Consider the following 13,666-nt stretch of genomic DNA (forward strand, 5'->3'; position numbering starts at 1 on the left):
ATCTACACCATGTGCATCATCACCATGGAGACCACCGTATGCCTCAGACATGTACATGCTGCTATGCATGTTTACTCACGGCGTGCATACGATCACCACCGCCTTTCCATGGCCAGGAATGCCTGTTATTTGAAAGAAACAAGAAGAAAAAGTAAAGTGGATGGGTGGAAGACTAGTGGTGCCTGGGCACCTTGTGATGGGAGACATGCCGCTCAGTAGAAGACCCGCTAATCATCGGAGCTGGTCAGACAGTCTGTCGCTTCTCACGAGCCAGCGTCTGGTTGCCGTGCTTGATCAACCATCGTCTGCGCACTTCCGTCCCTCAGCCTGAGGAGCTCCTTCATGATCGGATCGGTGTCTTCGCCGCTGTAAACAAAGGAAATAAACTCGAGGCGATATCCAAGCAGATCCTCCTACGATGATGCCGCAGTCGAAAACCTTGGGAATCAGATATGGGCGCTCTGTGTATCCTCAATGCCACCAATGGTGCCCCATGTGCGACTAGGACTTGGGATACCAGGAAAGTAGGATCAGCTTCTTGATTCTGCCCACGTTTGAGATAATGAGTGTGTTCAACGGCCCGAAGATGGTGGTGTCACCAGGCTTGTGACGCGGGAACCGGAGGAAGTAGTCTTGTGGTGAGTTGGGAAAAGAAATCCAGAGTATCAATATCCACCGGCTGCGCATAGCGAGATGCAAAATTGGAGTTAGGTATCTACTGGCGTACGATGAGTGAGTCTCATACTTGACATTTCATCATACCAGTTGCAGAACCTCCCAAAGTGCTCTGTCTGTAGAAGGTGAAACGCCAGTGGTGTAATCAGGCTGATGAGCGTGTCCTTGTTGGTATCCACGAGCGAGCCAAGCACAGTGCGCAGGAGTCTGCCACGAGTAAAGACATACAACGTGACATTGAAGTCGTCGTCGATGTACAGTGCTGGGATAAACGCGCGAGTAAATTGGACTGCCCACATACCGCGCACACAGGCACACATCTTCTCCATATCCTTGCCCTCGCTGGAGTCGTCGATTAGACCATGTCCTGAAATAACTACTGGCATGTAGATATCCAGGCAGCATAAGCCATGAAGGCAGCGATTTTCATCCAAACTAGCCCGGTCAGGGTAGCCGACAAGGAGACCAGGCATCAGCTCAGTGTCGAAGATGGAGCGCCAGTCGTGGTTGATGATGTCAAAAGGTAACACATCTGGAGCTAGCTCGTCCATGACCAGGTGGAGGTACCTGTCAATGAAGCGCACGAGTTCACGTCTGGTGCCTGTGTCAGACGCAAACCACATGCCCTTGAGGACGTCCCTGGCACAAATCTTGTCGGCAAGCTTGGCTATAGCAGTGCCATGCGATGCCTGAAACTCGCGAAACTTCTCCAGGAGGCCAAGGGAATCAAACATGCTTTGAAGGTCCACATCCACCGTTGCGTTGCGCACATCTGACTCCCACTGGCTTTTCATTTCAGACGTTGGTTTCTTGCCGATTTCGGTGACGAGAAGACTGGGCTTTGGCCTATTCAGCCTAACTGGCGAAACATTCTCTTCGTCTGTCAGATATGGATCGCGCCAAGGATCATCTTGCATGGCAATATAATCGTCGCTTAGTGTCATTGCAAAAGTAGTAGAGTAATGAAGAATCGCTGTGAGCTAGGTCTGGTGAGAAGAAAAAGCGCCTTTGCTGCTGCGCAACAAACGGCCGAGCCTTTATATGCTGTAAATAAAATTGCTGAAATGCTCCAAAACTGGCTGCGCCATCAAAGCACCAAATTGGCTGATTCGGTTTAGTGCTGCAATCAGTTCAAGCAACGAACCATGCTGCTTCTTGCTACATGTCAAGGGAGTACCAAGAAAGCAAGGATGTCATCAATTTGAAACTGAGCAGGTGTAGTTTGCCGTTGGGTGTAGCATGGGACACTACCTCGCATCATCATACTTTTACGACTTAAACCACCCATACCAATATCCATGGAGGTAGCCGAAAACCCACGGAATAAGATGAATTATTGTTTTGCCTAGTGGCAATAGCGAGATGTCTCCATAGACATTGCTGACAATGCCGGCTTAACAAGGTGTGTAGGGCCGTACTATGCTTGATACTTACGCCATTTTCTACTTCAAAAGGTATGTCCAAGCTTTGCAGCCAACGCATGATACGCATATGTCTTGACTGGTTACTGGCTTCAACACTACCGCCCTTGAGCTTAGGAGCCTTTAGGAGGTGGCAAGGTGTCGGAGTATTCTAGCAATCCTTGCCCTGGGCGATGACGTGTGGGCTAAACAATCGGAAAAGTGTGGTCTGCCTTCAGGCTGGCCTGAGAGGGCGAATCCAACCAATCGGGAAATCACGAGCAATCCTCAGCTGTTTGACAAAAGCGATTTCGGCCCACGACGCGCGCGCAACTCCCCTCCCACTTTTTCTCAATTATTAAAGGTACGTTTGTATTTATGCACTTTTTTTCGCGATGAGCAGATCGTATCGATCGTGGCAGAATGGATGCAAGGCGAAAAATATGCGCAACCGGCTGCAGAGGGCCGTAATGTGGTTGAATTCAGCTGGGATTCCCGCTCAGATTGAGGATTCAGAGGCTGGAGTAGAGAAATTACTGGCAAACGTAATCCCGAATTGCACTGTACTCAATTACGAAAACCCATTGCGGAGCAATGGCCTATCTGTGCAAGTGTAGATTCGTTTTTGAATTCCGCGAGGACGAAAAGAAAACATGGCTGAAGAACAGAAGGTCGCCGTCGAGCAGGTTCCCGAGGAGAACACCACCAACGCCGCTGCCGCCGCCGCTGCCGCCCAGGGCATCAACCCGGCTGCGTTCATGAAGCAGCAGAGCCGCACCGAGAAGAAGGCGCGCAAGGCCATGGCCAAGCAGGGTCTGGAGCAGGTTCCGGGTATCACCCGCGTCACCATGCGCCGCCCCAAGGGCGTGATCTTCACGATCCAGGCCCCTGACGTCTACAAGAGCTCGACCTCGGACACCTGGATCGTGTTCGGCGAGGCCAAGGTCGACGACATGGCCGCCCGGGCGCAGATGGCGCAGGCCCAGCAGCTCCAGGCTCTGGCCGCTGAGGAGGCTGCCGCCGCCTCGTCGGGCAAGGGCAAGGAGGTCGCCGCCGAGGCTGCTGTCGAGGAGGAGGCTGAGGAGGTCGATGAGGAGGGTGTTGAGAACAAGGATATCGAGCTTGTCATGAGCCAGGCCAACGCGTCGCGCGCCAAGGCTGTCAAGGCCCTGAAGAACAACAACAACGATATCGTCAACGCCATCATGGAGCTCACTGCCTAGGTTTAGTGTCTTTTCGTGTGCCAACAAAAACAGATATCTCTATTCTCTTGCGTCGTCACGTTGCATGGCCATTTCAAAAGAATACACTTAGAAACGCTCTAGATGACGATGCGAGCGACGAGCCCATTCTTTATGACTTGCGATGCATGGAATGATATTCGGAGATCCCGCAGTGCGAATCGGGTCTTTAATTTTTTCTACAACCCTGCATTGTCTTGTTTGTGTCATGGACGAAGAGCTGTTCCAAACGATCGAGCGCGAGTACCTGCTGCCGCAGCCCAGCATCTGCAACCCGTATCTGTCATCGGCGCAGCTGTCTGTGGATCACAAGTCCACTCTACATGAAGTGCTCTCGGTGCCATCGACATCTCTTGGAAGCACGATGACCATGGTTCGCGATCACGTCACCGGCGAGTACTGCGCAGCAACCGAGACCGAGCTATCAGGCGAGGCTAACCCAATGTCGTTTATGCGTAAAACTGGTCGCAAGCAAAACTATGCTTCCGGATCGAGCAACCAGGTGCCGTTCCAACCTGGCGGTCTGGACGAGAAAGACCTGGAGGCATCCTCAGGGAATGTGCCAGCGTTTCGATCCAGCCGAATTTTGCACAGTGCCGGACGGATTTGACCGAGGCCTTTTTGTCGTGGCTGATGTCGTGGTTCCAGAGCAAGCGCAGCCGATCGATTTGGCGGTCGAGCGGTACGGTGACGCTGCCGATGAGGAGCCCAGCCCAGCCAAGGAAGCTGGTGATGGAGTTAAGGATCCGGAGAACGATGAGCTTGATCAGCTTGTGTCAAATGACGACGATGCAGAGCAGACGGCTGACGCAAGGGCTCGGGCAGCCAAGGAAGGATGACGCGGCAATGGCACGCAAAGAGTGGGCCCATGTCATTGACGTTACCGCTGGGTTCTCAAATTTCCACGACCTGGTGCCCAAGCCGGCCAAGCAGTTCCCCTTCGAGCTCGATGTGTTCCAGAAACGCGCTGTGTATCATCTAGAGCGCGGCGATTCGGTGTTTGTTCGCAGCGCATACTAGTGCTGGCAAGACCGTGGTGGCCGAGTACGCGGTGGCACTCTCGCAGATGCATATGACCAAGACCGTGTACACGTCGCCGATCAAAGCGCTGTCGAACCAAAAATTCCACGACTTTTCTCAGTCGTTTGGCGAGGATAATGTGGGAATTCTGACCGGCGACGTCAAGATCCGGCCTGAGGCGCCGTGCCTGATCATGACTACCGAGGTGCTGAAGAATATGCTGTACCGTGGTGCCGATGTGCTGCGCGATGTCGAGTTTGTTGTGTTCGATGAGTGCCACTACATCAACGATATTGAGCGCGGCGTCGTGTGGGAGGAAGTCATCATCATGCTCCCCCGGCATGTGTCGATTATTCTGCTTTCAGCTACTGTGCCCAACACCAAGGAGTTTGCCGAGTGGGTCGGGCGCACAAAGAAGCGCGACATATACGTGATCAACACGCCGAAGCGGCCGGTGCCGTTGGAGCACTATCTATATGTTGGCTAAGAACTCGGTGTCGTCGAGCGAGATGATGAAGATTGTCGACAAGAACGGCAACTTCGACAGCAATGAATGGCGCGATGCCTACGCTGCTGTAAACAAGCCAGCGAGCAAGCCTGGTGGTTCCAGTGCTGGTCGTGGCCGGTCCAATGCTGGACGGCGTGGCGGTGGGGCTGGTAATCTGACACGCACGGTGGGGCGGCATACGGCCTGAGCGTCAGGGAGCGACGCTGTGGGTGCATTTGGCCGGATTCTTGCGTAAGCAGAAGCTGCTACCGGCTGTTGTATTCACGTTTTCGCGCAAAAAGTGCGAAGAGTACGCGTCTACGCTGTACAACCTGGACTTTTTGAACGAGAGCCGCCGCAGCGAAGTCCATATCTTCGTGGATCGCTGCTTGAAGCGGCTCAAGCCAGAGGATCGTACGCTGCCACAGGTGAAAGTGATTCGGGACCTGCTCAAGCGCGGCATTGGTGTGCACCACTCCGGGTTGCTACCAATTATCAAGGAGATTGTGGAGCTTCTGTTTGCTCGTGGGCTGATCCACTGCCTGTTTGCTACCGAGACTTTTGCCATGGGGGTCAACATGCCTGCGCGCTGTGTTGTGTTCTCGTCGCTGCGGAAGCATGATGGCCGATCGTTCCGCGAGCTGCTACCGGGTGAATACACGCAGATGGCTGGACGTGCTGGGCGCCGTGGTCTCGACGACACGGGTGTTGTGATCATCAATGCTGCCAACGACGTGCCCGATACACCGACGCTGCACACAATGCTGCTGGGATCGGCAACCAAGCTCGAGTCACAGTTCCGCCTTACGTACAACATGATCCTGAATCTGCTGCGTGCCAAGCAGCTACGCGTCGAGGAGGTTATCAAGCGCAGCTTTGGCGAAAACACATCGCAGGGACAGGTGCCGGAGTTTGAGCGCCAGGTGGTCGATATCAAGCAGAAGCTCGACGATATGCCAGAGCTATCGTGTCCGATTTGCGAAGAGGACATCAGCGAATACTACCGTATTGCCAGAGCAGTGCAAAGGCTGACTGCCCGTCTGCATTCTACAGTCGCCCATCGGTTATCAGGAACCGGTGCCTCTGGCTACATTGCCCAGGCATTCTGCCCAGGTCGTCTGGTCGTAATCTCAGAGTTCCCTAAGCTTGTGCTGGCCATCATCCACAAGCCGCTGACATCGGACGGCTCCAAATTCGCATGTGTCGTTCTCAACGACAGTGGGTATGCATCCAAGGAGCATAGCACTGTGCCTCCTCGTCCCTTGTCAGATGCACAGACCCAGCTGGCCAAGCTGGACCAGCCACGCATGACATTCACCTATGCTGCTGTGCCAACGTCGTCGATTGCCTTGGCTTTGGACAGTGTGGTCAAGCTGGGCTCATCGCTGGTGAGCAAGCAGCGGTTGAACAGCACCACGCCTACGGATGTGCCCTCTGATCTGGAGCTCAAGATCAGCCAGGCATTGCAGGCGCTGATGTCGCAGCCTTCGGCGGAATACCCGTGGGCCAAGGTGCGTGAGCTCGAGTTCCAGGAGCTGGTATACGAGCGTGCACGCCTGGTGCAGTCTGCAGTTGGATTCCAGTGCATGGCCTGTCCCGATCTGCCAGCACACTTTACCATGACCCATCGGCGCGCTGAGCTGCACGCGCATCTGAATGAGCTGACAATCCAGCTTTCAGATCAGAACTTGGATCTTCCTGCCTGACTACCGCGTGCGCCTTGAGGTCTTGCGCGATCTCGGGTATACTGACGAGACGGGCAACGTGCAGCTCAAGGGCCGTGTTGCCTGCGAGATGAACTCAGCCGACGAATTGGTTCTGACTGAGCTGATTCTCGACAACACGTTAGCACAGTATGAGCCCGAGGAGATTGTGGCATTGGTTTCGGCGTTTGTGTGCCCGGAAAGGAGCGAAAGCTCGGATCTGATGAGCAGGCTGCCAGTGCAGCTCAAGCAGGGCCGGCAGCAGATTGTTGAAACTGCAAAGCGCATTGGGTCACTGCAGGCAGCGTACGGACTTCCGGTGAGTATCGAGGAGTACCAGCGCGAGTTCCGGTTCGGGCTGATGGAAGTGGCGTACGAGTGGGCGCGCGGGATGTCGTTCCAAAACATCACCATGCTGACAGACACGCAGGAAGGCATTATCGTGCGCTGCATCCTGCGGATTGATGATGTCTTGAAGAACTGCATGTCAGCAGCCCTGCTGGTCGGCGATACAGGAGCTGAAGCTGAAGCTGCAGGCTGCCAGCGAGATGATTCGTCGCGACATTGTGTTTGCTGCCTCGCTTTATTTCTAATAGACATTCGTCGGGCCCGTTATTCTTTCAGCGACCAAGGAGTGGGATGATACGCTGCATATCATGCTAGGCAATGCATGTAGCCTGAAGATCAGTAGCAATATGTACAAACCTGATACTCGGCGCGTGAATATTTTCAGATATGGTCCAATACAATTTGCGCTGTGCAAGTACCTTTGAAAGCGACATTCGGTAGTTGATACATATAAAAGAATGCGGAATTTATTACCCATGTCTTCTGCCATCATCGGCGTGCCGACCATCGCGCCTATACGTGAAGCGTGCTGGTGGACGGGACACCCGACCACTCCTAGTTTGGGTAGGAATAGCTGGGGTCAGCTGCTTGTCTATCCTCACCAGCCACAGGAAGAATAGCCTGGTGGTCCATCATCATCGCCAGTGGGGGCGGCAGCTGGCTGATTGTTGTCGTCATAGGGCGGGGCAGCCGCCTGTCCACCATCACCGCCTGCAGGAGGGATAACCGCTGGTCCATCGCCATCGCCAACGGGCAGGGCAGCTGGCTGTGCGCCATGGCCGGGGTACATTTGCCGAATGCGGTCACTAGTTGGAGCGTCCAAAACCAACTCTAGGGACCGGATGTTTGGTGGCAGTAGCAGGAGATCCGGGAAGCATGGGCGGTATACTCAAAGCTGCAAAGGCATAGGGAACATCGATGTGCTCACCATACAGACCTGTGCGCATATGGCAGAGCGTTGCTCGTGTCGTATAATCTGCTCCAGCAAGTCCTCCGTAGGCGATGAATGAATAGTCTGAACAAAGGCAGACTGCACGAACAGCAGCCGCCGACGTGTTTGAAAACGACTCAAATCCCTGGGGAGGCGCGGTTGATATCGATAACGGCGGAGTGTAGCTCAATGAAGCGACACTCCAAGCCGTCGCAAGCAGGAGCCCAGTCAGCTCATCCACCACCGTCCGGACCGGCATAATCCATTCAAGACTGCCGGACTCGAAAACTCCAGCGCTGCTCTCGCAGTCGATGCAGCGGCGTGCGGTTGAAGGATCTGTTGGAGATTGATACCCCAACGTGCTACCGCATCAGCTGCAGTGAGGGTATCATCCCAGCGATGCCCGGGCCGCATACCAGCCAAGGAGGTGGGCCGATATTCTTCCTGTCGTCACCAACGTGGATGTATATCCATTTTGGGTGGATTGCCCGATGAATGATCCCCCGTTGGAATCCAAAGACAACCAGTCCACCTACCTGGTTGATGACTGCTGCGGTCACATCCGCACATGTCACCACGTGCTCAGGTGTTGGTACACGCTCATTCTCTGGCACTGCCGCACGCTCGCGCTCGGCCTGCTGAACGCCCGTCAGGAACTCCATGATAGGGACACCCGGATCTGTATAGATGACAACTTCGAGACGCGAACTGTCGAATCGATCTACGACACCAGAAATGAGAACTGTCGGCAAACCGGGAACATGATCTGCATTTGCATCGTCTGGGTCGTACAGGTCCTGGTGGTGGACCAGAGCAAGGAGAACTGCGCCTTCTGCCAGGCTGTTCTCAGGAGCCCACGTAAGGCTACACACATATGCTGTTTGCAAACCATTCTCGGTGTGTACAGTGCGCAGGAGAATGTTCTGTACACCCGTCAGAGCAGTGCGAGGAGCAACCTGGTCAGTAAAACGGATATCGCCGGCAGCCCACTCGTCTCCGTCAGTTAATGGCGTCACCTGTAGAGGTAGTGGGTGGGTTTGATCATCCTGTGGATGGCGAGTAAAACGAAAACCAGCTGTTTGGCTGGCTGTAGGCATGAAGAAGCAACGCTCACGGAACTCCCGTGATAGGATGAATGTAAGGATACAGATTGTTCGAGCTAGCATACCCCTTGGATAATGCGTCCAATGCCCAATATCAGCACGAGCAACCCGTCTTGGCAGAAATAAGATGAGATCGATCTGATCCCAATGGACAAGAAGATCTGTTGACATTTGAGGTCTGGAGTCCCCTGCGCCACCATAGATAAGGCCGAAACGCATACGTACAAAAGCCCAGACAGACGACCAGCCTTCCTTCTTCCCCTCAGTCACTTTGAGAAGTTATTTTTCCATATATTCGATAACCACTCATTCCCCAAGTTAACAAGATCCACTGCGAATCTGCGTGTTGGCTGGTTATCAAGTACAACATATCCGTACTCACATATTTGCTTAAAATCGTCGTTATCTGGCGCTCCAAATGTGGATTTTGCAGTCCCAATTACCCCTCGCTTAACCTCCGCTGTAAAATAGATATTCACCCATGTCTGATACTGCATGTTCTGCCCTTCGCCGCGAGGCGGACTGTCCTAACACAACCAGGTCTGGTTTGAGCAGTGAACCATGGACTGCATGATCTTGGTGATCCTCTACCACGTACCGTCCGTCCGGTAAAAGCTGTTGCAGGCCAGCAGTGATATCTGGAAGCAACGCTCTCAATTCTTGAAGACGTCCGATAGTCTCATCTCTACGCTCAACTCTGGCATGATAATCGGCCCAGGCAGCAGTAGCCTCTGGAGACTGGTCACTTCTGGGGTATTCGGGAGGTGTCTCCACGGCTGGATTTGCAGGCACATCAAAGCCGTCTCCATTCAAAAGTCGTAGCAACCTCAGAAAACAAGCAGCAACCTGCCTCTCTGAAACCTGGCGGCGGCCATATCCACGAAGGGCAGTTGCCCATTCATGAGGGAAAAAATCCTCATTGGAAATGAATCGCGCGATATTGTCGATGAGCTCTGCGTGATTATGTTCGAATGCTAAAAACTGTTGCTCATAACCAATCTCTTCGAACAAATCCCTAATGTCCATCGTTCCATACGTATGAGAAGCATCCTCTGCTAGTGGGACGCGCCGGGTCCCATGATGCCGCTCATCATTCTGTCGAAAGGGAGTAACGTAAGCCGGTGTCGATGGTCGAATAGTATCCGCCATGAGGATTCTGGTAGCCTTAAGATTGTTGAAAATGCAACGGTGTGTTCTATAAACTCTGCGTGGTGCTCGTTTGGTATGTGTGTAGAAGGAAGAGTAGAATAAATGGAGGGATACATTTATAAGGAATCCGTCTACAAGACCAAAAAGGAGAACAAGGTTGAGGTATTCCAGTAAGGACCGATCTAAACTAAATCCATCAACGTGTGAGAGGTGATGGAATCATTGGTGTTTACATTCGGGATCAGGAATCCCCATGCGGCACCATGGACAAGGCTGAAACGCATATGTACAAAGACCCAGGCAGAAAATCAGCTTTCCTTCTTTCACTCAGCCATATTTGAAAAGTTGTTTTTCCATATACCCGATAACCAGCCATCTCCTAGGTTAACAGTTAATCTTTCATCATCCTTCACTATTCAGAATTGTACTGCAGTGGCTGGCTAGTATCATGAGAGCCCCACCAGTTTGGCAAAGTTCAACTCGGCCTAGCTGGTCGAAAATGTTCTTGTGGTGGCTGTAACAAGAAGATTATGTTTAGCGTGTTTCAAAGAATTTTTACTTCAGGAAAAATAGAAACAAAAGAGGTACCTGTGAACTGTAGGCGATGATATATATACCCAGCCTGATACAGCTGCTTTCGATATGAGTTTGATCGAAACAACATGTCAGGATGATAGCTGCTATTATTTGCCTGCTGATATATGTCGGCGCTTTCATTGTTCACAGCTGGACAGAAGCCTCTGTTATCACAAGCTTGGTTTTAGGCGCTGCCATTGGCACTGGCGTCTGCCTTCGGCGAAAAACAGCAGTATAGACATGGATCCAGAATCATACTTATGTGCGGGATATATACCAGCACGTTACCAGATTTTTCTTCAGCTAGTTTTAAATTTTGGAATATAACCTGTATGGAAGTCTATTCATAACCCACCTGCTACAGAACATAGCCATTGGCTGCAGTATTGACGTCAATGTTTACCCCAGTCGGTGCACGGCATTTACCAGGTGTTTGTCCCGCTGTGCATGTGCGCTTGAGTCGTTTGTCTAGTTATCAGTCGTATAGTTGAGCGCCCGGCTTGCCGTCACCTGATTTGGCTGACATGTCGACGTCAGGGGCAACCATGGTGGGCGCCCAACAATACTAGATGTAAGGTATACAAGTCACTACTTGAGCACATGGAAAATTAACTAAACTGCATCATGCCTCACTATGCGGTACTGGTGAACGATCTATATCCCAAGCCCAGATTACCCCCTGCTCTTGTCGTATTGACAGAGTACAAGGGTATATGAAGATAGGCTGAGTTGGGGGCAGTGACAGTAACTAGGACAGCCAACACAGATGTGAATCGGTATGGCTGGTTGGTGAGCATTTAAATTAGAAGGTATCACTTTGAAAGACAAGATGCTCCCTCTAATGCTTCTGCCTAGACCAAAATGGATGCAAGGTGCAATATAGTGCCAACTACTAGATTGTGAACGTATTGCTCAAGAGACAATGTGTCACAGCAAAAAGCCGTGGATGATACGCTGCATCACTATCAACGTCCAAAGGGCAAACATGGCGTCTGCGGTGAGTATTATGTGGTCTATATCATCCCCTAATTTTTAATAGAATATCTATCACACATCATAGCAATAGAGGGCAGCGATATTCGAGATGGGGTGATATCACCTGGTAAAGCCATGAATGATGTTAGGGACTTTGTCTAGTCATTGTACAAGAAGCGCACTGGAGCGCGGGCACATTACTGCCTAAGTCAGAAGCTTGTTGCCGAAGCCGCAGACAGATCCAAATTTAGCTGATGTGATAGGGGTGATTAGAGTGCCACTGTTTGATCGATTTGGGTATTTTCGTCGACTAAGCTTGGATAATCGGTGTGGCCGCTGGATGGCTTTGATACTAAAAAAAAGAGCCTGATGAAAACCTATTGGTGAGGCAAAGTAAAAGCATATAGAGGCTGGCCGTTTGTTGCGCAGCAGCAAAAGCGCTTTTCTTCTCACCAGACCTAGTTCACCGCCAGTCTTCATTACTCCACTACTTTTGCAATGACACTAAGCGACGATTATATTGCCATGCAAGATGATCCTTGGCGCGATCCATATCTGACAGACGAAGAGAATGTTTCGCCAGTTAGGCTGAATAGGCCGAAGCCCAGTCTTCTCGTCACCGAAATCGGCAAGAAACCAACGTCTGAAATGAAAAGCCAGTGGGAGTCAGACGTGCGCAACGCAACGGTGGATGTGGACCTTCAAAGCATGTTTGATTCCCTTGGCCTCCTGGAAAAGTTTCGCGAGTTTCTGGCACCGCATGGCACTGCTATAGCCAAGCTTGCCGACAAGATTTGTGCCAGGGACGTCCTCAAGGGCATGTGGTTTGCGTCTGACACAGGCACCAGGCGTGAGCTCGTGCGCTTCATTGACAGGTACCTCCACTTGGTCATGGACGAGCTAGCTCCACATGTGTTACCTTTTGACATCATCAACCACGACTGGCGCTCCATCTTCGACACTGAGCTGATGCCTGGTCTTCTTGTCGGCTACCCTGACCGGGCCAGTGTGGATGAAAATCGTCGCTTCATGCTTACGCTGCCTGATATCTACATGCTAGTGGCTATTTCAGGACATGGTTTAATCAACGACTCCAGCGAGGGCAAGGATATGGAGAAGATGTGTGCCTGTGTGCGCGGTATGTGGGCAGTCCAATTTACTCGCGCGTTTATCCCAGCACTGTACATCGACGACGACTTCAATGTCACGCTGTATGTCTTTACTCGTGGCAGACTCCTGCGTGCTGTGCTTGGCTCGCTCGTGGATACCAACAAGGACACGCTCATCAGCCTGATTACACCACTGGCGTTTCACCTTCTACAGACAGAGCACTTTGGGAGGTTCTGCAACTGGTATGATGAGCTGTCAAGTATGAGACTCACTCATCGTGCGCCAGTAGATACCGACTCCAATTTCGCATCTCGCTATGCGCAGCCAGTGAATGTTGATACTCTTATCGATGCCTCTGATTCTATTCAGGACTACTTTCTTCAATTCCCATGTCACAAGCCTGGTGACACCACCATCTTCGGGCCGCTGAACACGCTCATTATCTCAAACGTAGACAGAATCAAGAAGTTGCTCCTACTTTCCTGGTATCCCAAGTCTAGTCCCACATGGGGTACCATTGGCGGCATTGAGGATGCACAGAGCGCCTGTCTGATTCCCAAGGTTCTCGACTGCGGCATCATCGTGGAGGATCTGCTTGGATATCGCCTCGAGTTTATTTCCTTTGTTTACAGCGGCGAAGACACCGATCCGATCATGAAGGAGCTCCTCAGGCTGAGGGACGGAAGTGTGCAGACGATGGTTGACCAGCACGGCAAACAGATGCTGGCTCGTGAGAAGCGCAGACTGTCTGACCGCTCCGATGTTAGCGGGTCTTCTACTGAGCAGCATGTCCCCCATCACAAGGTGCCCAGGCACCGCTAGTCTTCCACCCATCCACTTTACTTTTTCTTCTTGTTTCTTTCAAATAGCAGCATTATTGGCCATGGAAAGGCGGTGGTGATCGTATGCACGCCGTGAGTAAACATGCATAGCAGCATGTACATGTCT

The 13,666-nt window shown here is 52.0% G+C and overlaps 6 protein-coding genes across 6 annotated transcripts; 3 read left to right on the forward strand and 3 right to left on the reverse strand.

The window, feature by feature from the left end:
• Positions 1-122: 122 nt before the first annotated feature.
• On the reverse strand, positions 123-678 carry DL89DRAFT_265663 (uncharacterized protein; the record flags this gene model as incomplete). Its single annotated transcript, XM_040886767.1, has 3 exons — positions 123-227; positions 268-366; positions 503-678. Coding segments are annotated over 3 exons (330 nt in total), but the record flags the coding sequence as incomplete, so codon positions are not given.
• A 29-nt stretch (positions 679-707) lies between these two features.
• DL89DRAFT_255670 (uncharacterized protein) lies at positions 708-1,619 on the reverse strand (the record flags this gene model as incomplete). The annotated part of the gene is made up of 1 exon (XM_040885380.1): positions 708-1,619. The coding sequence occupies one exon, from the start codon at positions 1,617-1,619 to the stop codon at positions 708-710; it is 912 nt and encodes a 303-aa protein (XP_040745391.1).
• An 801-nt stretch (positions 1,620-2,420) lies between these two features.
• DL89DRAFT_321114 (nascent polypeptide-associated complex, alpha subunit) lies at positions 2,421-3,298 on the forward strand (the record flags this gene model as incomplete). The annotated part of the gene is made up of 1 exon (XM_040891256.1): positions 2,421-3,298. Exon 1 carries the CDS (start codon positions 2,729-2,731, stop codon positions 3,296-3,298), a length of 570 nt encoding a protein of 189 aa, XP_040745392.1. The 5' UTR covers positions 2,421-2,728.
• A 205-nt stretch (positions 3,299-3,503) lies between these two features.
• Positions 3,504-7,300, forward strand: DL89DRAFT_265664 (antiviral helicase). The gene is made up of 14 exons (XM_040886768.1): positions 3,504-3,875; positions 3,967-4,091; positions 4,147-4,314; positions 4,337-4,814; positions 4,846-5,010; positions 5,033-5,101; positions 5,126-5,237; positions 5,259-5,936; positions 5,958-5,971; positions 5,993-6,045; positions 6,067-6,334; positions 6,356-6,405; positions 6,509-7,028; positions 7,051-7,300. The coding sequence occupies exons 1-14, from the start codon at positions 3,525-3,527 to the stop codon at positions 7,117-7,119; spliced, it is 3,120 nt and encodes a 1,039-aa protein (XP_040745393.1). The 5' UTR covers positions 3,504-3,524; the 3' UTR covers positions 7,120-7,300.
• A 42-nt stretch (positions 7,301-7,342) lies between these two features.
• Positions 7,343-8,156, reverse strand: DL89DRAFT_265665 (uncharacterized protein; the record flags this gene model as incomplete). The annotated part of the gene is made up of 3 exons (XM_040886769.1): positions 7,764-8,156; positions 7,484-7,705; positions 7,343-7,448 (listed from the first exon to the last, which is right to left on the reverse strand). The coding sequence occupies exons 1-3, from the start codon at positions 7,819-7,821 to the stop codon at positions 7,345-7,347; spliced, it is 384 nt and encodes a 127-aa protein (XP_040745394.1). The 5' UTR covers positions 7,822-8,156.
• Positions 8,157-12,881: 4,725 nt separating this feature from the next.
• DL89DRAFT_265667 (uncharacterized protein) lies at positions 12,882-13,599 on the forward strand. The gene has a single exon (XM_040886770.1). It carries the CDS (start codon positions 12,980-12,982, stop codon positions 13,538-13,540), a length of 561 nt encoding a protein of 186 aa, XP_040745395.1. The 5' UTR covers positions 12,882-12,979; the 3' UTR covers positions 13,541-13,599.
• Positions 13,600-13,666: the final 67 nt, after the last annotated feature.

The sequence above is a fragment of the Linderina pennispora genome (genome assembly GCF_002104995.1).
Source record: "Linderina pennispora strain ATCC 12442 chromosome Unknown DL89scaffold_3, whole genome shotgun sequence".
Taxonomy (NCBI): Eukaryota; Fungi; Kickxellomycota; class Kickxellomycetes; order Kickxellales; family Kickxellaceae; genus Linderina; species Linderina pennispora.